Below are 27,158 nucleotides of genomic sequence, written 5' to 3' on the forward strand. Positions count from 1 at the left end.
ATATGGCCTTTATCGGGCTTGCAGACTCTGCCAGCCTCACTATGGCACCCGCCTCTCATCCTAGGCCTTGGCTTCCAGGACCTGGTTTAAAGGACCTGTGACCTATGTAACCCATGCTTAGGGACTTTTCCTTTAAACTCTTGGGATGCAACTTCATTATATAAGTTAAATCCATTAAGATGTTGTTAGTTGTAAGAAACAGCAATAACTCTGTCCTAAAGAAGAAGAGAATAGGTTGGGAAGTTATGAGGAGCTAAGAGAACTGACCTAAGGCTGGAGTATCAGACTTGGGAAATAGATAGGGATCAGGGCACCTCCAAAGGGGCAGAAAGTAGGATAATTGTTTTTACTTTGGTGCAGTGTGCCTAGGACACCATCATCATCTGCATGGGGCGCAGTCCCAGAGGAAAGACACTGTTGTAAATGAATTCTGACTGCGTCTTCTCCTTTGCATCACTCCTAAATCAGGAGCATTTAACTGAGAGAGCCACTGTCAGCTTCTCCTTTGCATCACTCCTAAATCAGGAGCATTTAACTGAGAGAGCCACTGCTAGGGACAGGGTCAAGGACAGGCATCTGATGATTTTTATCTTCCTTGGTAGAAGGCTCCAACAGCGGAATATTGCCATTTGTTGAAAGGGGGACTGCAGTTGTCTCTTATATCCATTGTCTAACACATGGATATTTGTCTTTCAAATATGTGTAAAGACCATGCACAAAAGTATGGAATGACTACAATCACCTTTTGTAGTAGGACCTCTTCCAGCTCAGTGAATTGATTCATGAGTCCAGGACAGTGGTAGGCAAAGGAGCTGGAGCAGATAAAATAGGGGATAAAGAAAGCACATTTATGTCTACAATGTACATTTCTACCTCGTGTTGGAATATATATTGGGAGAAAAATCATCACACATCTTTGAATCATTTCTCCTCGTCTCCTAGGAAAAAGTCCTCCAAATGCTCAGAAGACAATTATTATAATAAGCAAATAATTATAATTGTTATATATATTTATTGTAGCTAACATTAGTAATCGTGTGATCAATTTATAATATGTGGCTAGATTATTTTATTTATTTTAAAAAATATTTTATTTACTTATTCATGAGAGAGAGAGAGAGAGAGAGAGGCAGAGACACAGGCAGAGGGAGAAGCAGGCTCCATGCCGGGAACCTGATGCAGAACTTGATCCCGGGACTCCAGGATCGCACCCCGGACCAAAGGCAGGCACCAAACCGCTGAGCCACCCAGGGATCCCCTGGCTAGATTATTTTAAATGTCCTGATAAGTTTTTAATGGATTAAGGGCATCTTGGATAGTTCATGTAAAATAGTTCATTCCTATTTTATAAAATTTTTGAACTTTTTTTTTTTTTTTTTTTTAAACTAGAGAAAGAGAGAGAGGACAGAGCAAGAGAATCTTAAGTAGGCTCCATGCCCAGCATGGAGTCCAACGCAGGACTCAGTCTCAGGACCCTGAGATCATGACTGAGCCAAAATTAAGTCAAATGTTCAACCAACTGAGCCACCCAGGTGCCCCCTATTTTATATAATTTTTAAAGGACAGCTGTACCATAAAGGGAAACAGGCTGAGAATCTGAAGGATCTTAGTTGCCTATTGTGGTGGTGTTGCTCTCTCTGTTTCTGTTTCTCTCTGGGTCCATCTTCATTTGTATATGGAGGTTTTTGGATTGGATTATCTTTTTGGGCACTTGTTGCTCAAAAATTCTCTGACTCAGTTATTGCCTTGTTTTCATCTAGCGCCCACAGAACCCTTCCCCACCCCCCCAGGAACTCAAGAGTGCAATCAGTCAGCTAGCCAATAAATATTTATTGAGTGCCTACTAAGTGTTTGGCTTTTTTTGGACCAGTAAGGGCTGTGATGTGGTTGGGAAGACAAGATATATACACAAAGGGAGATAATAAGATACAGCAGTGCAAAGATGAGTATAAAATGAGTGGCACAGCCAACAGCATAAAGATGGGGAGAGTGCAGCTAGCTTGCTTGGTAGCTAAATGGACTGAGATTGAGAAGATTGAAAGGTGTTTAATGGACTAGGTTTAGAGAGGTATTTGAAGGCTCTATTGCAGAATGCCTTTAATAGTCTGTTACCCTGTAATTTATGACACTGTATAGTCAAAGGAAAACTGGAATTGGAATTTAAAGATCGGGCTTCTAATCGTGCCTCTGCCACGTAGAAACAGGATTACTTGTAAGTCTGAACTGTTTACTGTTTATACATAATCACTTTGCGCATTGCAAGCAGGAGTAAATTAATGTGTTAAATGCCTATCCTCTAGTAAACTCCCAGTTGATGTTCATTAAATTTGAAATTTTCTTTTGAATGAAAATCAAAGAAATTGTTCTGTCATCTGATGTTTACGGCATGGGGCTCGGGTAAGGTGATTCACAAGATCCTTTACATCACTGAAATGCCAAGTGTCTGCATAGCCTTTCTTGGTTATAACTATCACTCGTGACCTTTATAAACTTTCCATGCCTCATGTGTCTCATCTGTAAAATAGGGATGATAAGAGTTCCTAACTCCTGGATTTTGTGACCATTAAGTGAATTTAATAAATGTGTAAAGCATTTAAGTAGTACTTCAAAAAGTCAGTGTTCCCTCTAACCATTTTCTCCTAACCCTCACCCTCTCGTCGTCCTCCCCACTTCTCTCTCCCTTTCTTTCTGTATCCCCTTTTCCCCCTCCACCAACCTTCTCTCCTTTCCCTCCATCAGCATTTCATATATGGTAACTTAATATTGTTTCCATGTTGGAAAATTTCAAACAAAAGGTCACTGTAATTGTGGTGGGTGTGAGAATGAGGATCACTCGCGAGGCCTGCTTAAAGATGCTTCAGCTGACAATGTTGAGAATTGGTAGGCATTGCAAGGAGACCAGGGAGGGGAAAGCTGTTGTAAGTAGTCCAGGTGAGAGGCAGTGGGAGCCACAACTGGGTGAAAGAAAAGAAAGCATTCATGAGGGAAAGATTGGAAATTTGAGTTGAAAGTTTTGACAACTAATTTTATGTGGAAATAAGAGATCAGGCAGGCCTAGGTGACTGGGAGTGTGATGGCCCTACGGTTAGAGATGTTAGGAGAATGAGCTAATTTAGTAGGTTTTAGAAAAGTTTAATTTGGGGAAGGGAATTTTATTTTTGTAATGCTGAGTTTTACATGGTGATGAATCATGTGAATTCACATGTCCTGCAAATAGTTGGAAATGTAACTGCATGGCATATTTAGCATTGAGGGGCCCAACATGGCTGGACTGAAAGTGCATATTTGTTAGACAGTTTGCTTTCTTCAAGCTAGATCCAGTATTTAATTGCTTAATAGTGTTTGAAGGATCTATTTGTCCCCTGGGAAGGAAGCATTACTGTTTAACCGGGGATGTGTCACTTTGGGTACCTACTCTGTATTCTGTCCTGTAGTGTAAGGGAGATTCAGAAAAGTCTGTGAAACAGACATTTTTCTTTCCGGTTTCTTTTCTTTCTGATTTTGAGGTATGGAGATTGGGGATTATATTAGGTATTTTCAAGGTGGACATTGTTTTATTGCCACTTATATTTAATATAACCCTTCTACTTCATCCAGGAGTCATCATTGTCCTAACTATCTCAGATAGGACTGGTAGGTGCAGTGAGACTCAGAGGAGCTGACATAATAGAGTATAATAGCAGTTTTCCTTGTCTTAGAAAGCCGTAACCATGATATTGCTGAATAAATGAAACTATCATCTAAGAGGTGGCAATGAGATTACAGCACTGCAGAAATCCTGGGGGCAGTATAAAATTGTCTGTTTAGTAAGCATAACTATTTTATGTATAACTATTTGATCTTATGCTGCTTCTCCTTCCTTTTCTAAAATCACTTTGACCCATATTTTTCAACACTATTCTCTCCACTATCCAGAGTTCTGTAGCGGGTTAGATGTTAATTCTACTGCTTCCAAGTATATTTCCATCTTCTTTTCCTGTTAGTTGTTCTTTCAGGAGATCAAGAATAGATATGACCTCATGTGAGGTGTGAGTGGAACTAAAGTAATGGGTATGATGTGGCACAGACCACCTTGGGGTAGAGAATTAGCAGTTCTTGACAGGTTGAATATGAAGTGACATCTCTTCATCACCCACTTTGAAACCCTGCTCCCTAGATATCTTTGCTTTTAGTTCTTCCTAAACTGAGGAGTACTGTTGGTTGCTCAGTGGGACATGGCCTCTGAAGCGAGAGGCTTTTGTCAGTGCTCAGGAGTAAGCCTATTATTAATAATGAAGTTTTGATGGATGTGTACTGTGGGGACTCAAGGATTTATCTGTCTCCAAAGCAGTAATTTATTCATGGAATGATTTTTTTTTTCTTTCCCCTCCATCTTCCCTTTCTTCTTCTTTCCTCCCTTCCTCGTGCCCTCCTTTCTTTCTCCCTGCCTGCCAGTCTTGTTTACGGGCCTTCTTCAGTTCCACTAGAATTGTGTAACCCTTTGAGTTCTTCAAAAGTCAGCCTCCATCAGTCTTCCTTCTTTCCCTCCACATCCCCCTCCTGCTGAGAAAGCAGGATTAGGATTCATTAAAGTACAAAGAGGAGACAGAGTCCATGTTTCAAGAGTTCTTGACTTTCATTTCTCAACTGCAGTCTCTAGAAAATGCTCTCATCAACAAAACAGTTGTGTTTAGAACCTGTACATATTCTGAATGCTCATTAAAAGTGAACTAAAACTTATTAGAGAGTTTTGTTCAGAGGAGTGGGGATTGGTTTCTTGGTTTTGTTTTGTTTTATTGCTTAATTTGCTTCTGTGGGTTCAGATCAGTCTCATTCCATACTTGCTTATTCGTGAGTCTGACTTGCTGGGGTCATGCTTCTCTGTGGGTTATGTTGTGTCTTGTGTTCCACATAACCACACCTGAGTTGGTGGATATCCAAGTCAGGAGCAAAGATGTCCTATCCTAAGACTCCAGGTGCCTTAATACAGCCCTTGGTAATTATTGCTTTTTTTCCTCATTTTACCATAGTTCCTGGCTGAGCCTGTCTAGGGACATCAAGAAATTTTTATCTTCTTGTTTTCAGTTTGTGTCATGAATTCTGGGAAAGTCTCTAGCCACTGTTCAGATCCTTTGGTGGTCATCCTGGTGATAGGACTTAATGAAATAAAAAAAAGGAACTTTTAATGATGAAAAGATCCAAAAAAAGTCCCATTTTATTTTTCGAATTATGTTAGTTCAAAGGTACGGTAGGAGAGAGATTTGGTAAATCTATAGAGGGCGTTGTGTGCCACCTCAAACGTTTCTAATTATTGATGCTTTTAAAACAGTTTCCTGTCGACATATGCTGCTTGATTATGTTGTAAGTGCCTCTTGAATGTATTTTAAGAAAAAAATGGTGTGTGTGGGGGGGCTGCATTATTGTTCCAGATCCATAGGACCTCAGTCAATGGAGATTGGAAGATAAAGACATTGGGTGGGAGGGGCAACACGTTCCCCCTTGGTGTCATTATCATACTAGGTTTGGGAAGCTACGTGTTGCTAAGACTTTTTCGTGGTTTGAAACCTGGTTGAAAACAGTAAACCGGGATCCCTGGGTGGCGCAGCGGTTTGGCGCCTGCCTTTGGCCCAGGGCGTGATCCTGGAGACCCGGGATCGAATCCCACGTCGGGCTCCCGGTGCATGGAGCCTGCTTCTCCCTCTGCCTGTGTCTCTGCCTCTCTCTCTCTCTCTCTCTCTCTGTGACTATCATAAATAAAATAAAAATTAAAAAAAAAAATTAGAAAACAGTAAACCTATTCATTGACCATTGTCTGTAGATGCCTCTCATCCAGAATTTCACTCTCGCCCTTTATAGCCTGTTTTGTCAGCCTATAAAAAAACAAGACTGTCACAAGCCTGAAATTGTCAGGTTCCTGACTCAAAGGGCATGGATATTAGAGGTCTTAGTGTGAACTTGCAAAGAAGATCTAAAGGGAGCCTGGCTTTTGGGCCTGGTAGCCGTTAATCATTTTCCCCATTTCTGCACTATCTTTTTAGAGTGGAAAGCCAACCATATGAGTAAAGGTAGACCTAATATTCTAAAGGAAATAGCTTTCTAGTCCTTACTGCTTTCTATCTTCTTATTAAATCCTATGGTGATCTCTTTCTCCTTCCTTTTCTCTTACCTGTTTGTGAAGAGAGACATTAGCATTTTGTAGTGTCTCTGGTTCAGCCCCACAGTAGTACATCCCTTGTATAGCTGAGGAAAAGTGAGATGAGCCATCTGGTATGTTAGAAATCAATATTGAAACCCTCCCAGCACTTGTGAGAAAGCCTCTCCTTATGGCAAAGGTACAGCCAACGTAAAAAGAATATGAAGGTAGTTTTCTGGCTTTAAGACATTGGAGTCTTCGAGGGTCATGGGTGACAGAGAGCCCAGCTATATGCCCGATGTCTTGTTTGTTGGATCCATGTTGTCACAGTGAATAGCCGTGGGGAGCATATTGTACTTGGCATATGAAATTTGACTACAGAGCCTTAAAGTTACTGTAAAGACATTGTATGGAAAATGTATGTGTCTGTATGCATGCACACCTGTTGAGATATGAACCTCTGATACAGATGATGTGACTTTTGTGAATGAATTGAGCTGTTAATTATCTTCAACCCTTTTCTTTTGCCTTGATTTGAATGTAGGCTAGAGATATTTCTTTATAGGCTTACATTATTCTGAATGTGTCCTTGTGTATGTTTACCAAGAGGAAAATATTCTGCTTTTGCAATGTCCATGGACATGTCAGTGACTGATAAAATGTAGATATTTTCTTAGTGGAAAGTGTTAGGGTCAAATATCTAGATAAAGATCTGTGAGACAGAGCTATTGAGTTATCTGTTATCCCTAGTCAGATGGAGAATGAAGGGGGGGTGTGCATGCATGTGCACAAGTGTGTGTGTTATGGAATTACTCTTTTCCCACTCTTGAAATACTTATCCATGTAGCAGATCCTGTTTTATCAAGTAATGCATTCTCTTTAAATTAGCTCTAGTGTTAGGACCAAATCATAGAAGTCACAAATGTGTGAGTGACTGAGACTGTGTATGTGTATATATAGTGAAGGTTTTCATATAAGTAAAACTATTAAGGATAATGGAAGCCAAGTTTCCATCAGAAGGGAAGTAACAGATATGGAAAGGAAGAAAATGAAAATGAACTCTCTAGTGTTGGAGTGAGATTGTTGGTATCTTTGTGAACTCATGGTAGATGGTTCAGGTTCTCTAAAACGCTGATGCCAAGACAGAATTAGACATGAAAGAGATTAATTGGTGGAAAACCCTTCTGTGGGAAAATGGGAGGGGAGCTCAAAGAGGCTGGGAGTGCCATCAGACTGCAGTGTAGCCCTAATATCTATGGCAAAAGATGGGAGTAAAGGAAGGTTGAATTGGAAAAGTCTGAGAGTTACCACAAAGCCAACAAGGAGTCCTTAAGCCAAAGCTGCCATCAGAGAAGTCCCACATCTCTTAGCAATAGGCCTGCCTTAGTATCTGCTGTGCCCACGCAAGGAGCAGCTGGTGGGAAGCATAGCTTTGGCCGAAACAGTGATGGATTTCAGAGCACAGCAGCTGGGACTGTCCATCAATTATGCTTCCTGCAGTCAGAGATCCGAAAGGCACATTTTCATGACTGCCACACACACAGTAGTTATAGATTGATCTAGAAATAAATGTATGGGAATAAAGATGTAAATGTGGGCTTTTTAGATAAATGGCTAATTTCAGAGCTGCAGAAAACCGTACAAGAGAAGCCTGGAACATGTTGTTATACCAGAAAGCAAGGAAGTACTCAAGGGGAATGATGGGGGTGGGGAGCATGTCCAGAGGAAAGAGAAACCAGCTTGACATGGCTCCAACTGGCCGAATTGGGAACCATTTCAGTATCACAACAAATAATGATAGTAGTGGATTATGACTAAATGAAATGACATTCCATGATGTTATCTTGCTATAATTAAATAAATGAATAACTTTGGAATTTGAGGGATGAAAATTATATAATTCAAAGTCTCTTCAAAAAATACTTATCAGGGGATCCCTGGGTGGCTCAGCGGTTTAGCGCCTGCCTTTGGCCCAGGGCGTGATCCTCGAGTCCCGGGATCGAGTCCCACGTCGGGCTCCCGGCATGGAGCCTGCTTCTCCCACCTCCTGTGTCTCTGCCTCTCTCTCTGTCTATCATAAATAAATAAATAAATCTTTTAAAAAAAACATCATTCATAAAGAGAAAAAGAGTAACTTTACAGTGGAGAAACCTGATAGGCACTACCTTATGAACTGATCAAAGTGAACATTATCAGTAAATTGTACATTTCATAGGAGGCCAAGGGAACAATACATCCATCACTTCTATGATATTCCTGCTAAAAATACGTAACTTGCATCTGATCACAAAGAAACATCAGACAAACCAAAATAACTGGGCTGTATTCTTCAGAAGTGTCAAGGCTGCAGGGTAGCTTAAGAAAGATGGCATGGGGATCCCTGGGTGGCGCTGCGGTTTGGCGCCTGCCTTTGGCCCAGGGCGCGATCCTGGAAACTCGGGATCGAATCCCACATCGGGCTCCTGGTGCATGGAGCCTGCTTCTCCCTCTGCCTATGTCTCTGCCTCTCTCTTTCTCTCTGTGACTATCATAAATAAATAAAAATTAAAAAAAAAAAAAAAAAGAAAGATGGCAGAATTGGTCTAGACTAAAGAGACATGGATCCTTTTTCCCCCCTAAATATTCTATTGGAATAATTGACAAAATTTGATTAGGGTTTGTGGATTAGATGATAATAATGTATCTTTATAGGTATTCTGGTTCTATTATTTTTTGATTTTGTAGGAAAATATCCTGAATTGTGGGAAATGCACACTAAAGATTTGGCGGGTGAGGGTATAACAGATGGGTTACTCACTACCAAATAGATCAAAGAGTAATGACATGTTCCTTGTTATATGCAGTATGTCCAACTTTTCTGTAAGTTTGTTTCAGAATTGCACACATATACACCAGTTAAGTAATTGAGGTAATCTTAGACAGTTATCTGACCTATCAGCGTGTTGCTATTCCATCCTTGGGGTGGGGTCTCGGGATGGGGAAAGGCAGGCAAAAATGTGATGAACTATAAACTACTGTAATTCAAATCGACTTTTTAAGAATCCTCTTTTGTATGGGCATAGAATACCTGTTCACCCTGTTGGCAGAGTTTACTACCCCATGGTTTCAGAGGTATCTTATGAGGGGAAAGTATGAGCTTTTTGGAATCTGCTTGCTGAGGAAACAGTGGGCAAAGAAGGTGTCAACTATGTGGAGACCTTTTGAGAAAGCCTGTATGTGAGACCAAAGTTGTTTGTGCTTGTATCAGAAACATCTGATCATGCCTGATGGCAACAGTTCAGTTTTATCAGAACCTAAATTTCTCTTTTAGCTTGGAGAAGAATTTCAATCTCAGCACTAATTCTTTGTGTTTCTAGCTGATACAGAGAGATGATTTCCTGTTAGACTTCCAAGGCTGTTAGGTCCCTTTTTATATGCTGATTATGAATTATCCATTCGAGCCAGACATGTGTAATTTGAGTAGAATTACTGATACACTCAAGAAAGCAGAACTTATAAATTTGTCTAAAGCAGCCTAATGCCATGGCACATAATTTAATGTTTTCTTTTTTTCCACTGGGCAACTGGTCAATACACCCATGTCAGGTTTTGAGCCATCTTTGGCCAAGGGGAAAATCTCCTGACCTTTCATTAGTGGCCAAAAGAAAGTCAAGTACATGGATCTAGGCTAATTCCATTTTCTCTCTCCCTTTCATTCTCTTTAAATTGAAATTTTAGATAATGTAGAGGAGAAAGACAAAAGTTGGTAAGGCACATAGAAAGCTTTTGTCCTTAATTCTATGCTGGGCAAGCTTGGTTAATAGTTGCTTAGTATAATAATGTTCCAAGGCTGTATTTCCAAAACCATTAGGTGTTTTTCTGATACTCCAAAAGAGTATCTCAGAATTTTCAGGATGTATTAAAACAAAAGTAAAAGAATGTACTGTGATTTTTGCGACATTTAAAAATTACCCCGAATAAACTAAGTTTGTTCAGAAAATATGTACTGCCTATTTTATGCCAGCTATTGGTCTAGGCACTTCAGTGTAGAAAGATGCAGCCCTGGCCCTCTCAGAAAGACAGATAGGCAATTAATTAATAATTGTAAGATGGGGTGATGAGTCCTCACAGGGGAATATACACCAAGAAGAAAATATATGTGATGTTATTTTCACATGTTTGCCTCGTAGTAAACACCCAGTAATGACAGCTGTTATTATTTCATGTGTTTTTACTCTCCTCACTGCTCACTAAGCACCAGCACCACTGTTCCTCCAGGAGAAATCTGTAATTAGGGATAAGAAGCAAAGAAAACAAGGCTTACGCGCTAAGCCATGGAGAGAAGGGAGAGGCTGGTTGTGGACAGGTTGTAGAGTGGGAATCCTAGGCCTTATCTGCTTTGTCTAATAATGTCTGTTAGCTGACAGGATACAGAACGGAAGGACTGTGCCCTTGGTTGTCTGCTGGCTGCGTAAGTTCTCAGTTCCATTCTGCGGATTGATGTGAGCAGTACTAACAGGAGTGTATCACTGAACATTTGTGCTATTTTGCTTCATTTTCTCTCTTCATGTAGGGGCTTATTTGTGTGGATCTTTTCTTGCCTGCTCAGTCATTCCAGCTTTCTCCTTCAATCCCCATGTATTGACTGTAAATGTCAGTGTGCAGTAGTTACAAGTGCAGTAACAAAGAAGTCTTTGTTCTTTGAGCATTTCAGGTCACCAAGACATCTCAACCTGCCATAGGTGGAGCCATCCCCCTAGTCTCTCTCACCTGTTAGTGGTTGGAGCTGCTCTCCTGCCCCTTTGGGGTTCTTGATAGTACCCTTAGTTAAATTCTCACCATAGATCAATACCTACAGCTGCTGATTTGGGGCTGTTGGTATTCTCCATGCTGCCAAACCCGACTCTGTGATAATGAGAGCATTTGCCAGCACACTTATACGGTGACTCAGGAGACAGGGTGGCCAGCAAAGCAGCCTCTTTGTGGGAGTGGATTTTGAGAAGTGCTAATTCTGTGGCGGTTTGGAGATATTAATATCATGCTGGCAGTAGATAAGCAGGCAGTAGAGGGGCACATAATGAGAGCGAATCAGCCATAGCATCTTTTCCTCTTTTCTCTACCCACACATATTTTTTTCTTCTTCTTTTAAAAAACTAAATACCTGGGTTTTGATGAAGAGAACCCTTCAGTGGTTTAAACATGCATGTAGAATGGTTAGTCTGGCTTCCAGCATCTCTAAAGTCTGGGGTTCTAAGAATGTTAGTGTGTTAAGAGTTAACTACATTTCCAAACAACACTAAATCATAGCATATGGTACAGTAGCCTATTGCTTACCCTACCTCCTCCCTGTAGGGCAGCTAACCAGATGGTTTGAGTGGGGCCTTTGGTATAACTATGACAGACACAAAGAAAGACATAACCATCACTCTCTCCCAATAGTATCATGCCTCTTGTCCTACAGTGCTTGCTGCAGGTAATTTTTGAAAATTTATTTTTGCAGTTTGCAGCTTATTTTGCTTCACATCAAAAGTCTTTTTCCATCTTGGCGAGGAACCATGCAAATATGCTCTATTTGTTGTCTGAGAGTATTTCCAATGTACTCTTCTCTAGTTAGAGTATATGGAGGCCACTTACAGTGGCACCTCTTATTCTGGTGAAGAAGACGACACATTTGAGAATTGCTTTAATAAACAGGGCTTTAAGCTAAATATTTCTGTAGTCCTAAAAGGACTCTCTATTTGGAGTATTGCTATGAATCTGGTCATCTCATATTTACACTTCTTACCTAATTTTTTCTTCTATCTCATGCCGTTTCTTCATAAAGAACTTCCATTTTTACCATGTGAACCATGCACCAGCCACCAAATTCATAGTTTTACCTTCGAGAAGCCCCTTTTGGGTGGAAGAGCCACTGTCAGGAGTTCTTTTTTTTTTTTTTTTTAAGATTTATTTATTTATTCATAGAGACAGAGAGAGAGAGAGAATGAGAGGCAGAGGCACAGGAAGAGGGAGAAGCAGGCTCCATGCAGGGAGCCTGACATGGGACTCGATCCAGGGTCTCCAGGATCACGCCCTGGGCTGCAGGCGGCGCTAAACTGCTGCGCCACTGGGGCTGCCCTTTTTTTTTTTTTTTTTCACTGTCAGGAGTTCTGAGGAGAAGAGAAGCACTGAGGTATTAGGTTAAACTAACCTTTCTAACATTGCCAAGCTGGAATGAGGCATTTTTCTAGTTACAGTATAGACTAGAAAGGAGATTTTAAGAAATTTAGGTCATGCTTTTATGTGTTTTGTTTTTTATCTATGTGCCTGATATTTTAGAGAAGACTTTTCTTGAGGGTAGTGGCTTGTTTATAACATTCTGTAAATAGCCCTGCCTAATGTGGGCTTTTTACAGATATTTTCTGCTAGTTTTTATGTATGGATTCATATAGCATCTGACTGTAGTAACCAGAAAGGTGCTGAGCTAGGTAGGAACTTTGGTATTCCATCTTTTATTTGGATTTCTAGTTAAGCAACTCATTGGTCTTCTCCCTGCCTGTGTCAGGATGCATTAAGACCTCCAGGTGCTAAATGTTATTATTTCTGTTGACTGAGCCCTGTATGCAGCTCTAGTGCTCACTGACCTATCTTTTCTGTTGCAGAAACATTGCTGAGGCCCTTGTCAGCAAAGGTCTAGCCACGGTGATCAGATACCGGCAGGATGACGATCAGCGATCCTCTCACTATGATGAGCTGCTTGCTGCAGAGGCCAGGTGAGATGAATAATTCCAAAGTGAACACACTGGGTCCAACAGTCCCACTTTTTCTTTCCCACTATTCTGCCTATCCCTGAGCAGAATGTGATGGAAAGCAATACGCTGAAAAAGCTTGTAGTACACTTTTATCCCACACTTTAAGGATCAAAAGAAAAGGGCACACTTCGAATGTGCTGTGTAACCTTGATTAAATACACTTGGACCTCCATTTTCTTTAGATCTGCAAAATAGACATATAGTAAATATGATCTCCTGTAGATATAAAATGAAACCTAGGTGAGAATTTAAGGTATTTTTACCACCCCCATCCTGTCGTTCCATGGGACTAACAATGAAGTTCTGTTTATGTGTGCAGGACATTTGCCTCAGGTTCTTACCTCTAGAGACCTCTGCTCCCAAGCCCCTCCCATTTATCACCGCTCAGCCTTTCATCATGTACAAAGGAAATGAAAACATTTATTAGGAAATGAGTTTTTGTTTCACACTTCTGACAGCTGGCAGGAGAGCATTTAAGAAGCCCTGTGACATTTTATTCTTGTCCTTCATCCCTGTGGCTGGTTGCCCCAAGGACATGCGTTCTGCTCAGTGTTATTTCTTAACCAGTGACATTCCCTATGGCTCTTACTCACAGAAACTTCTGTCAGTGGGTGGTGCTGGTAGTTTAGTGATTCCCAGACTTCTTAGGAAAGAACAAAAAATGAGCTGATGCTGAACTAACTTGGGTAGTTCAGCCGACTGCTTGGTCTCAATCAAAATATAGCCACTATTTCAAAGAGGCATGTGCCACACTCAGCCACTTATTTAGTTCTAGAAGTTTGGTAGTTGCCAGGTTATACTCTTAAGTTTGAGGAGGAATGAGTTTGGGCACATGTTATCTATACTCCAGACTTTGTCATTGAGATCACTTCTTTTGCTCTTTGGCACAGAACATTGCCCTGATATGTGACATTTACCTCTAACATCATGTCACATCCTGATGGATAGAGCATCTATAGAATGTCACACAGAATGTCAGCTAAGAAATCAGTGTGTCAGACTGTTGTGGCTTTTTGTATTCTTTCTTGTGGGCTTTTCCCAATAGCCCCTGTCTAAATAAAACCTAACTGACAGGGCAGCCCCTGTGGTGCAGCGGTTTAGCGCCGCCTGCAGCCTGGGGTGTGATTCTGCAGACCCTGCATGGAGCCTGCTTCTCCCTCTGCCTGTGTCTCTGTGCCTCTCTCTCTCTGTGTCTCTATGAATAAATAAATAAAATATTTTTTTAAAAAACCTAATTGACAAACACAAAGAATTCAGTGGAAACACCAGTAGCTTTGTTGTTTTAAGACTCTTTAATGGCCAGCGTAAAATAATATGATATGTAATCCATAATTGGTTTTTCTCTCAATTGTTCCTCACTTTTCCTTCTCTCCATGCCTATATTATCACTAAGGCAGCCTGGCTGAAAGAACCCATATTGGGAAATGCAGCTTCACATTGCTAAGTACTATTTGATGATATAGATACTCTAGGAAATGGATAGCGATTAGACCATACTTCAGTGGGGATTCAGAAGGTGAGTCTGTGCTCAGCCTGTGTGGGTGGGCTCAGTGTGACCTGGTGATAACTTAAAAAAAATAGGTTATATGTTCCCAGCATAGCAGGAGCACTAATTAATACAATGGGATCTAGACTCCTGTTTTCTGCCCTGGTGTCACTCTGCCACTAGTAAATATATGTAACAGGCAAATATTTGCTGGAATTATGAAAATAATTTGCCTAGCTGCTCTGGAAAGTGAGGCCACAACAAACTTTCTTTTTTATTTTAAACTTTTTATTTTTTTTATTTATTCATGAGACACACACAGAGAGAGAGGCAGAGACATAGGCAGAGGGAGAAGCAGGTTCCTCCTGGGGAGCCCGATATGGGACTCGATCCCAGATCCCAGGATCATGACCTGAGTCAAAGGCAGCTGCCCAACCACTGAGCCACCCAGGCATCCCTGATTTTTTTTTTTTTAAGTTATACACCCATCCATTGTGGGGCTTGAGTTCACAACTCCAAGATCAAGAGTTGCCTTCTCTTCCAACTAAGCTAGCCAGCCACCCCAACAAGCTTTCTTATGCTGTTGAAGATAGCTACTTGTGCTATGTTTAATGAGTATACATAGATATTGAAATTGTTTTTATAGATTATGTTCTAAATATATTTTAAGTTTTTATTTAAATTTCAGTTAAGGTACAGTGTAATATTAGTTTCAGGTGTGTAGTATAATGATTCAGCACTTCCATACATCACCCAGTGCTCATCTCAGCAAGTGCACTCCTTAATCCCCATTACCTATTTCCCATACCCACCTCCCCTTTGATACCATCAGTTTGTTCTGTATAGTTAAGATACTGTTTTTTGGTTTGCTTCCCTCTTTTTTCCCGCTTTGCTCATTTGTTTTGTTTCTTCAATTCCACATGAGTAAAGTCATATGATACTTGTCTTTCTCTGACTTATTTCACTTAGCATAATACTGTCTAGCTCCCTCAATGTTGTTGCAAATGGCAGGATTTCATTCTTTTTTTATGGCTGAGTAATAGTCCAGTGTGCGTGTGTGTATGTATACACACCACTTCTTTATCCTTTCATCAATCAGCAGACACTAGGGCTCTTTCCATAATTTGGCAATTGTACATAATGCTGCCATAAATATTGGAGTACGTGTATCCCTTCAAATCAGTATTTTTGTATTCTTAGAGTAAATACCTAGTAGTACAATAGCTGGATCATAGGGTATTTCTATTTTTAACCTTTTGGAAACCTCCATACTGTATTCCAGAGTAACTGCACCAGTTTGCATTCCTACCAACAGTGCAAGAAGGTTCGCCTTTGTCTGCATCCTCACCAGCACCTGTTGTTTCTTATGTTTTAGCCATTCCAACAGGTGCAAGGTGATATCTTATTGTGGTTTTGATTTACATTTCTCTGATGATCATTAATATTGAACATCTTTTTTGTGTGTCTGTTGACCATGTGTATGTCTTCTTTGGAAAAAAATGTTCACATCTCTGCCCATTTTTGAATTGGGTTATTTATTTTTTGGGTGTTGAGGATAGTGACATTTTTAAACTTTGAGGTTTTAGGAAGAAAACGGCCTACTTAGCACTCATTTTAAAGTGGAATCAATGTAACAACATGCTTGTCTGGTAAAGCAGTGAGCAGCCTAGAGATAATTGTGTTGAGCCATTGCTTTCAGACTGGTAGTGGAAAAACTGGCTTCGGGGCCATTGCACTGTTGCAGGTTGAGTAAACAGAGAGGAATTAACCACTTCCCAAACCGGTGAAGCCTTGCCATAAGGCAGTACAGACCTCATAAAAGAAGTAGGAGAAATGGCCAGCATGACCTGTGAGTCTTCCTTAAAAGCAGTATGTTAGCCCCAGGATGGTGGCCCAGTGCCATCCTGTAGATACGACCCCTCAGTGAGGTAAATGAAGATCCGAGAAAGATTGGAACACCTGCCAGATGGGAATGGTGGTTTTGTAGCCATCCAAAAAATGTTTTCAGTTCAGAATGTATGCTCCCCCATTTTATTAGTGGTAGAATTGACTTTGCTTTAAGACCACCTATTTTCTGCCACTCTGCTTTTAGTTTGCTTTCACTTTGAAGCCCTCCATTTCTTCATGGCGTACATTCTTTGTGTTCCCTTACCATTCTTACTTGGTTCTGGCACATTACAGCATGTCTGAGCTCTTTGTACATGCTTCTGCTGCCCCTTATCTGGCCTGTCTGCTGAATATTATTTTAGTATAGGGTTGTTTTCCCCTAGATAGATGAGCTATTTTTTCCAGTTGAACTCTGCCTTGTAATTTTATGCCCCTGTCAGTGCGGTTCCTCCACCTCCCAGCTTCGTGTCCTCTGCAGATCTCATTAGTGAGTTGTTTACTCCTTTCCTGGGCCCTAAATAGAACCCCTAAACAAGAATGGCTTTGATGTTGACCCCAAGTCTCTCACTACATGGACTGTCACTTAACTGTCTTTTAATAATCATCCTTCAGCTACTTTTTAATCTTGGGTGATTGTGTGCCAAACCAAGCCAATTTGAATTAATTTCCCAAGTATAATTTCTTGAGGTGCTATATCTAATGCTTTAGCAAAGGCCAAATTAATAACTTCTGCTATATTCATATCAGTCTTTCATCCTGGAACTCACTAGGTAAATAATACATGGATGAAGGTAATGTAGCAAGGCTATCACTTTCTTTAGCCCTTCCCTACAGGGGTGTTGTTTCTAACAGATTGCTTTGTCCCTGACCTCTAGATTCCTGTTTTTCCCTCTGGTTATCACTGGCAATATCGGCATTGGTGCACAGTGCTCTTCCGTTGACTCTGCTTTCCACAGCACTGCTTGGCCATTAATCCTTTTTGAGAAACATTGTAAGCTTTGGGGAAAGAGCAGCCTGTTAATGTGCCTGACTTCGCAGGTCAGCGTGGCTGCCTGTCCAGGAGTCGATGAGCTTTCTTAGGGCTCTGCAGCCGCTGCTTCCCCTGCCAGGGACTCTGTCCTGCCACAGTTTCTCGGACCACGTGGTTCAAGTTCAGGAAGTGATGAATTATGTGCTCACTGGGAAGCCAGGAGAGAGAGAGGGGAGGGAAAGTACCAGTTTGAAGTCAGCCCACTATTTTCAAGCATATCCACCTGCCTGCCAGGAACAAGTTCATACCATCTTGGCTACTCTCTTCAGCATGCCTGACCCTTCCAGGCCCCTTTTTTCACATGCTTCTCTACTTCTGGGAAACCCTCATTATACCTCCAATACCTGGCATATTTAGAGGAAAGCACATCTTCTTTGTTAGAGGGATAAATACACTTGTAATTCCCAGTAGGCACCTTCCTTTCCAGTTGGGTTGTCTGTCATCAGCTGCCTCCTCCCTCATTACCTTGTGTCCTGGCAAGATAAGATTTTTGGCATTTTTGGTGATACTCTCACACCTTGCCTATCTTATGGGCTCCATTGAAAAGCCCTTGGTTTTGTCCCAGGGTTCTGAGAGTTTTAGTGTGTGTACTTTGTGTTTTTAGTAAAAAAAAAAAGACCTTTTATGCAGCTGACCCATGCTTCATGTTGTCACTCCTGAATTTGGTTCTCCCTTTTAGGGACCTTGTATAGGCTTCACTGGGAACCTGACACATCATGTCTTTTCTGCACACCCCTAATTTTTCATTTCCATGTGGACTTTCCAACACTTTGAATTCTTATTTTATTGTGGTATTTCTCACTCAGCTGGCTCACTGCTTTACTTGGATTGATGGGTGTCCTAAGCCTAAGGTGGGGCTTTTGACTCCTTTAGAGGATCTGTCTCATATCCTTCTGAAGTATTTCTAAGATACTGAGTGAGTCATTATTGGGACCTTTTTTATTGTCTCTCATATTCTAGCCTATGTATTTGGTATAACACTTCCAGTTTAATTTTAAGTAGGCCAGAATGTGAATTTCCTTAGCATTCTAAGAGGTCTTTCGAGTGGGCTTTTGTTGAGCTTGTTATGGGCACTGAAGATGAGCTGGTGGTAATGCTTGGAGCCAGATCAAAGCCTGGCTGTGTGCCTTGTTTTCCTTGGACATCCAGACCCGGGGGATATCATCTGTGCATTCTCCTGAAGCTACCAGTAACGTGATTTAAAAATGTAATATTTTAAAATTTCTTAGAAACTGTTAGAATCTGTGGCTTGTTGCTGGAAAACACAGAAGTTCTGTTAGCTCAGCGTTGGGGCTTTATTCCTTTAAGGCACCTTTTAATTCTAAGATTTTGTAATTTCAACATAAGGATGTATATATTCAAAAAAGAAATTGATGCCCCAGCTTGACTGTGGGAAAGCAATTGCATCGAACAATCTAGTGTCTGAGCAGATTTAAATGAATTTAGAATCATTCTGGACATACATAATGAGGTTAGGGTTATCTCATGAGAAGAGAAAAGGGCAGACTCTCCCTTATCTTTTTGTGTGTATGCTCCTTGCCCTGCACACTGCAGATTGAGGAAACTGGTGGTGTCCTTTAAAAGGCAAGTGGAAGCCTGCCCCCTATCTCAGCTCTGCCTGGGCTCCTTTCCAGTCTCCATGGGGACTTATGTTTCTTATGGAACAAATCTTGCAAGATTTTCTTTAAAAATATAAACAAATAAGTAGCAATCCTGCCTTGCTGACCTCTGCACCTCTAGTCTCCAAACCCCATAAACACCAGTCCTTGATTAAAATCCTGTTATTTGTCTCTTGTGCTTTTACCTACTGTGGTTGACAGCACCCTCCCTTGTTGCAGCTTCTCTCTGCTGGAACCTCTAGGAAATCCAGACTGGCATTTCCATCACGGACTTTGATCAGAAATCTAGAACTTGCTAACCCTTTCCTAGGCCAATATCAGTAGTCATTATGAAGAAGGAAACAGTTTGAAGTAACATTCTCCCTTGATGATGCAGTTATTGGGGGCCAAGGTGGACCTACCATTTCCATGTTAGTAGCAGTGAGTTACAAATGCATTTTGCATTACTACTAAAGTGCTTTCTGTACCACTGGGAAAGAAGTGTTTTAGTCTCCTATTCTTAATGTAGCCAGAGCACCTTCACTTTTTTCCTGATTTATAGGAGTTTTTCCACAAAATTTCAATAGGTGAAAAAAAATTTTTTTAAGCTCTTTCTTGGGGGGAAAAAAAAAAAACAGAGCTTTTGGATAGAGTCCCTCCTCTCTGTATCTTTAACCTGCATTTACAGTACTGGTTATAAATGAAATGTGAAGACTTACTCACCAGCACTTTCCATTGCTAAGTTAAGACCTCTGGCTTTAGGATTCTTAAATGGAAGAGTTCAGCACTATGCAGTTCCATTTGTTAAGTGTGTTAATAAAAAGCAAGTTTCATCTGTGTTACACCTATCCAGTGAGGAAACTGGTATTGAATTTGAGTGTGTGTTTTGAAATTTTGATACTAATATGTCCTATCACAAGGTATAGATTATATGAGTTAACCACTTCTCCAAGAAAACAGATCATTCCTCTACTGGGAATAGTGGTTCAAGGCAGGTTTCTCTTGATTTCATTTATTTATTCATGAGACACACACACACACACACACACACAGAGGTAGAGACACAGGCAGAGGAAGAAGCAGGCTCCATGCAGGGTGCCTGACGTGGGACTCGATCCCGGGTGTCCAGGACCACAACCTGGGCCGAAGGTGACGCTAAACCGCAGAGCCACCCAGGCTGCCCCAAGGCAGATTTCTCTTGCCAGTGATGGCTTTGCATTCATTTCTTCTCTCCATTCTCATTTTCTTGAGTGTATCCTGGGTCCCGGCATTGGGGATAATAGTAAAGAAGAAGAAAGATAATAGACTCCAGCCTTACAAAGCATGTAATCTCAGAGGGACCGACATTAAATAACTTTAATAGTACCTCTGGAAATTGTGATTTTTCCCTATTTCTTTGCTTTTCCTCCTGTTTTCTTAGCCCCTCCTCCTTTCTCCCTTTCCATTAACACAGCCTGCCTTACATCTTTTTTTATTCCATCTCTCATTTCTATTAAATTTTCCCATGAGAGCATTTCCGTGAAATTCATCTCTTCTATCCAGCCTCTGTTCTTATCTTCTCAATAGTTTAATGGTACAGCTTTAAATAAACCAAGATTTCTCACTTTCAATCTAATGACCTCAACAAGTGAAATTTCTCTTTGAATAAAACTAGGGCCTCCTGAATACTGTGAAAAACAGCTTTGATTGGAAGCTTTCCTCTCTCCTTTACTGTGGAGTTGTAGAATTCTGTAACACTGGGAGCTGTTGGGTTTCTAGCCTGAGTATCCTAGAAAGCTGGAGTTGGGTGAATGGTCTTCTACTGCTCTCTCCACTCAGCTGCTTTACATCCTGCCAGTACAGGTTGGAGACCAATACAGAGAAAGGAGGCTGTTCTTTCTCTTCAGTATCTTGGTGGCTTCCTTCCTTTTTTAACCCTGGAAATGCACACCTCACTACATTTGGGGCTTACAGTTACATGTCATGGTTATGAGGTTGTTAATGGGATTCAGCACATGTTAGTGGGCCAGGGGAGGGATTCACTGTTGAGTGAATCAGCTATTGCAAGTGGATATGATAACAGGAAAATGCATTAAAAGAGCTGGTGTGGGGAAGTGATTTGACGATACAGCTGAATGTGGGGAAATTTAGCTTTTCCCTTTCTTCAGAAAAGATGATGCACTCAACATCCAAATAGCAGTAATCAATCTGCATTTAAAGCAACACAAATGGCCACTTCTGGAGAGCTGCATAATGTCTCCATTTCCAGATAGTTTACTCCTTCAGGATATTATGAGGATCTGCTCACTCTCTTTACCATATCCTTCTCTTCCCACCCTACCCCCAGTTCCTTCTGGTAGAACTCAGACTGTGAGATGTATCTTGATGACTGGTGTGAAGATTTGGGGTACAGTTGGAACCCATTAGGTTTTTCTGCTATGTTGTACACAGAGACATGGGTGGTTCAATAGGTCATGGTCAAATAATGAACTCCTAATAAATCTTCCTTACCCAGTGTTTCCTGTATTCATTGGTGTGCTCTGGCTGTAGTCATTCAGAGGAAATTCTAGAGTTATCTTTCTAGATAACTTTCGTTTGTTAGAAGTGTGAATTCATGGGCTTCTCCCCTCCCGCCAATTTTCCCCCCACCTGAGACCTCCTGATTCAGAAATTCTGGAGTTAAATCACAGCAATGTCTTATAACACATACTTCAGGTAATTATGGTGCACACTGAAATTTGATAACCACTGCCCAATTCCTGACCACTGTAAAACAAATCGAAACAGATATCCTTTTATGAAAGATTAATAATCTTTATTTTAGTTGGAATTAAGATCATGATTCTGAGTAATAGAGAACAAGCCAGGGAATGGGGAAGCTTTGGATTTCTTTGGGACTTCACTGCCTAGTAGTGCCTTCCCTGTGATCACAGCCATACCTGTTCTCCACCAAGGCAGTTGAACAGCTGCTTATTCCTTTTGACTCTTGTCTCTATCCCCTTCCTCATACTCTACATTCGTGGCTCCTTAATTTGATTCCTTTTGAGTAGCCTCCACCAGCTCTTGGCTGATTTAACATGAAATAATCTTGAGAGTTGCTGTGCTTACTTGATTTGGCTCATCTGCAATGTCAGGTGGTTGAGTGGGTTGGAGAGCTGAGTCTCTATTACTGACATCCCTATCCTACTTCTGCTCTAATCCTTGGAAATCTCTCAGGATGACTGTAGTTAGAATAATTAATCACTGATACATCAATGTACAGAACTTTTATAGCTGCCTGTGAAGAGGAAATCCTCTTCATAGCTTTCTTTCATTTGCAGGATTCTCTGCATCCAAATTTCTTATAAATTCTCTCGTGCACTTCTGGTTTATCCTAAGCTGCCCTTGACTCTCCCCCTCCAGCTTTGGGCACAGAAGTTGAGAAAGATTATTTCCCATTCCTCTTGCTTTTGCATCAAGTTCAGAGAGCCAAATCTCTTGTGGAACAGCAATGAATCTTTTCTAGTAGGTCCCCGGTAAATGTAGCTCATATTGGAAAAACCATTTTCTGAATTGTGAGTCTGTTGCTTTTTTCTCAGTCAAAAGATACATTAAAATTTTCTCTGATTTGTTCATATTCCAGTGACAAATATTTCGTCAAGTGCATTGGAGATAAAAACAAACACATGGTGGTTTCATGGGGATTTGAACGAGCAATTAAGTCATTACAAATACAGTTGTAAGACTGGAGATAATATGTAGGTATCTGGATGCCTGGAGAAGAAGCACCTAAGTCACAGCCTTATCCTCTCAGTCCATGAGGCAAAATGTGTTTTGCTGGTTCACCTTGGGAAAGGGAGATTGAAACCAGAGTCTGTATTCCATTGCCCTATGAAACAGCATTTCCACTTTTAGGGATTTATCCTAAGGAATAATTAGGGGAGACCCAACAGTTTATTTAAAAGCTATTCCTCATGGCATTGTTTATAATAGCATTTTATTCACATAAGCATTAGCAATAGGCAATTGATTAAATTACAGGGTTTACATCCATGTGATGGATTTATCTTCAGCTATTAAAATGATGTAAACAATTAATAACATAAGGAAGCATTCATTTAGTTATCATTTCTAGCAGAAAAAAAGACTACAAAACTATTCCGTAGTTTTCTTAAAATATAATGGATGAGTGAGTGTGTGTGTGTGTGTGTGTGTGTGTATCAGCACTTAGAAATTATGCTAGTGGTGCTTTGATCTTAGAATAAAATTATGGGTCATTGTTTTACCAGTTTGTTTTTTTCTGATGATCATGTATTATTGCCTTGGTGACATGGAAAGTTATAAAGAAGCAAGGTCACTGGGGCTATCATTGTTTCCGATCTCACCTGTCTTAAGGCCTTGTCCTCTCAAAAAGACTTTAGACTGATACTATTTCTACCCAGCTCTAATAGTCCTTTGGTCCTAATCTGGGACAGTAGAGTTTGCTTGTGTTTCCCATCAGTCTAGCACCAGGGTATCTCTTTTCCAGTAGTCACCAGCCACAGACCTCACAATCCATCCATCCTCCTCGTCACCCACCCTGCCCCTTACCTAAGCACTGCACATCTGTTTTCACACCTGGCACAATAGCTTGTGTCTTGGTTTCTTCTGTTAGTTTTAGAGGAGATGATGGCTTAGAGTTCTTTATTTGGTTTATTGCCTCATAACACCTGTTGACTCATTAGTCCACCTATGTTCCCTTGACCATACAATTCAGTTTTCTCATTTCCAGTCCATGCACTCTCCATCTTTTCTGTCTTTCTTATCAGTAAATTCTGATTTCACTGAAAATCCAGCTGCACAATCTTAGCACCCCCATCTACCATCGTGCACCTGCACCTGCTCTGTATCTGATTTTCTAAGCATCATCAGGACCTGTTGCTTCCTCCAGCTACCAAAGAACCAATAGAAATGCCATAAGGATTGTTTAATGTCACTGTGTTTCATTGATATCTATGTTTGGTTCATGCTGAAACACTGTATTCATCAATGTGAACTGAAACAGTGAGAGGTGCCTTAGAAGTTTAGCAGGTTATTTACTCTTTGTTCTGCTTTTTAACCTTTTCTGTTGGAATTGTTTTCCTTTACCCTCAGTCATCTATCCTGTGCTATCTAGTAGGAGTTTCATAAAATCCTGCCACTCTGTTCTGTTTCATTGTTTATGGCGGTCAGGGCTTTCTTTGCTCCCACTCATTGCCATTCTGATGGTTGCCTATCTCCTCTAGTCCTTGATGTACTTCTGCCTCTGCTCAGAGGCCACACTCTAAGCTCTTCTGCCCTGCACCATTCCAAGTAGCAAAACCAAGATGCCTTAGAACTGGAGCATAGATCACAAAACTGTATCCAAGAGAGCCAGCAAGCCTCACGCTCCTGCCCTGCTGTCACTTGGGCATTACCCATATCTCTAATTTGAAATATCTTCAGCATTCTGCATTTGTCAGTTGCCAATCATTTATTCAGCTTTACTTGGCACACAATAACTGAACTAGATGACCCTGAGTTATAGGACGATGTGAACATAGCTTCTGTGTTAAACACCATAACAAATATTAAGGACCAACCGAATTCTAACCCTCAAAGAGCCTGAGGTTTCCCTATAAGAAATAAAGAGTAACACGTAATGAACTTTGAAAGTAATGTGTTATATGTCATAATTTCATGCTGAACTGAATGATACACACTCATGTATAGGTCAAATATTATATATATATATATATACATATATATATATATATGAATATGATTCTACTATCATTTCAAAGTATAGTTCTTAGAGACCCCAGCATACAAACTGCAGCTTACCTAGGACCCTAGATTGAGTATTCCCAAAGTGATAACTAATTTTTTATTATGGTGAGGTTGTTGCTACAGATACGCTATGACTTTTGGACCTAGCTAGGCACCCATAATGAATAACTTACAAGACACATGGAGACAATGGGCCTAATTGGATTGGTAGGATTAATACGGAAATCATATGATGACATAAACTGATACCGTATGATAGATGCCCATGAAAACCAAGCATCATATTTTTTTTTTACTTGATGTCACAGGGTAGTGGTAGTCTTTGTTTTGGGTATAAAAAGTAAGTCAACAAAATAACAAAAAAGATTTTTATGGAGAAGTCATGCAGCAGTGTTTGCAGTGTCCAAAGGGATTGAGTGAGTTTAGTTAAAATTTTTCTGATGTTATCTTGGAATAAATTGGGAAGGGCCTGAATCCATAGGGTTACAAAAGAGCCAAGTGAGTACAGTTAGGAAGGAAGAAAATATTGGATGTAGGCGATGAAGCAGAAGCAGTTAGGGGACAATTTGGTTCCTAGTTACCAAGAAAGTGTTGTTAAAGGGAAATTATGGATTCAGGATCTCCTGATCTCTTAGCTTTCCATCCTCCCTTGCCTCATCATTCTCTGGCTACCTCTTTGTTGAATGCAATTTCTACTTTCCATTACTTTGTTTTCTTTCGATATCTTTCTTTTATGTATGAAAGTAGTTGTTCTGAAAGCCTTTTGGAAGCTTCTACTCTTGAGAAGAATTCACATGTGTAGTTCTGCTGTTTCGGGCTAGTTTATAGATATTCCCAGCATCCTAAGTGTGAAGCTCATATATGTCCCCAGGTTAAGAATCCCTGATCCAATGTTCTATGATTGGGTCAGATTGGATCTAACTGTAAAGCCTTTGGTTTTCTTTGTAATCACTCAGAAATATACATTGAGGATAACAATCTGCCATCATTGAGTTGGAATTAAGACCACAGCCTCTTTGTTGGCACAAGATGAACTGTTGTGTGTCAGTAGTGCCTTGGATAGGGTTGGTCTTTGGGTTTTACTGCCTGAGCAAGGGACCCCAAAACCTTAAAGTAAACTCTATTCCTTTGCATTAAGAGTGCTAAGATTCTAATCCTGTGGTGTTGAGGCACATAGTTCACTTAAACAGTATTCTTACCTGTCCTTGAAAAGTTCATGTTTTAACTTCTACTGGGGAGGCAGTAACATCTAATACATGAGAATTTCAAACTTTAAAGAAAGAAAAGTGATTTCCAGTGATTGGAATGGTACTCCTCTCCCACACTGTGGCTTCAAGATGCTTCTAAAAGTAACCTAGAAAGCTGAGTTTTTAATTCTTCTTCTGCCCTGTTATCCCTTTGTGTATGTAGGTGGACATATAGTCACTTTTCCTGTCTGGTGATTTCTGTCCATTACTGACACCTCTTGGCTTTGCCGTCTTTATACTTCTGCTTCCTGGAGACGAAAGCTTCTGAGAGGAGCAGGCTGTATTCTGCCCCACTGCTTCCTTTCTCCTGGCTGGCCTGAGCACCAGCCTGCTTTTGAGAGAAAGCAGCTATTAAGCAGACACAACAGGAGAAGTTTATAAGTCAGGAGTTTCATTCCTTGCCTAATGAAAAGGGATGTTGAACTGTGGTTGCAGCCTGCAGGGAGAGGGATAGGGTAAAGGGAGTGTAGGGAGAGGAGTCAGGTGTTAGCTGGGTGGAGCGGGTTCCAGTACCTGACCTGTCCTCCCAGTCTCAAAGACGGAGCTTCCCAAACCTATCCCAGGGAAACTTGGTTACATAAGATGCAGGGGGGGTGGGGTCCACTGAGAAGCAGTGACAAAGGAACAGATGCTGGATCTCCACTTTTATTTACCATTTATACAACAGTTAGTAGGCAGTCATGTCACATATCCCTTATAGTCCTGGAACAAAATGTATATTATATATTTCCTTTGGCAGAGAACCATGCAAGCCTGCCACTCTCAGTATTTGCTCCTTTCCTTTCCTCTTTGAGCTACATGCATGAATTTCTATACTGGGCACTTCCCCCAGATACTCTCTTGAGAAAAAGTTCTTGCTGTGGCATCAGCCTCATATCAGGCTGAGGGAGGTTTTCCGACGATGCCCCCTGGGTCATTTCTATGGCAGTTTGGGAACAAGAGCCAAAACAACCTCAGCACAGAGAAGGAGACCCAAGCTGAATTAGACTCTGTTGCTGATTTCTCTGAGCGCTCTCAGCTTTTTAGCCTGGGTCTGGTGAACCACTTACCTTTTAAAGTGCTTCTTAGGTGGGCATTATTTTGCTTAGTGTTTATAAATTATTAACTTTCAATTTTGCCTCTTGTTTTCTTAAGAACAGAACTGTTTCTCTGTGCATGATGATGATAAAATACTGCTTTCTTGCTGCCTCTTGAGTGTGCCCGAAATTGATTTATTTTAGCAATCAAAAGTATAAAAAGATTAAGTCTTTGAAAATTTTTCCAAAATTAATGCCTATATGCAA

General features: G+C 40.7%; 1 protein-coding gene across 1 annotated transcript in view; it reads left to right on the top strand.

Annotated features, from left to right (window-relative positions):
* The window catches only part of SND1 (staphylococcal nuclease and tudor domain containing 1), a 420,919-nt gene that overhangs the window by 215,874 nt on the left and 177,887 nt on the right, over positions 1-27,158 (top strand). Inside the window, exon 13 of the mRNA XM_077857229.1 lies at positions 12,733-12,843. Coding sequence (XP_077713355.1) covers positions 12,733-12,843 — 111 coding nt within the window. The remainder of the gene's footprint in view (positions 1-12,732; positions 12,844-27,158) is intronic.

Source organism: Canis aureus, chromosome 18 (assembly GCF_053574225.1).
Source record: "Canis aureus isolate CA01 chromosome 18, VMU_Caureus_v.1.0, whole genome shotgun sequence".
Lineage (NCBI taxonomy): Eukaryota > Metazoa > Chordata > Mammalia > Carnivora > Canidae > Canis > Canis aureus.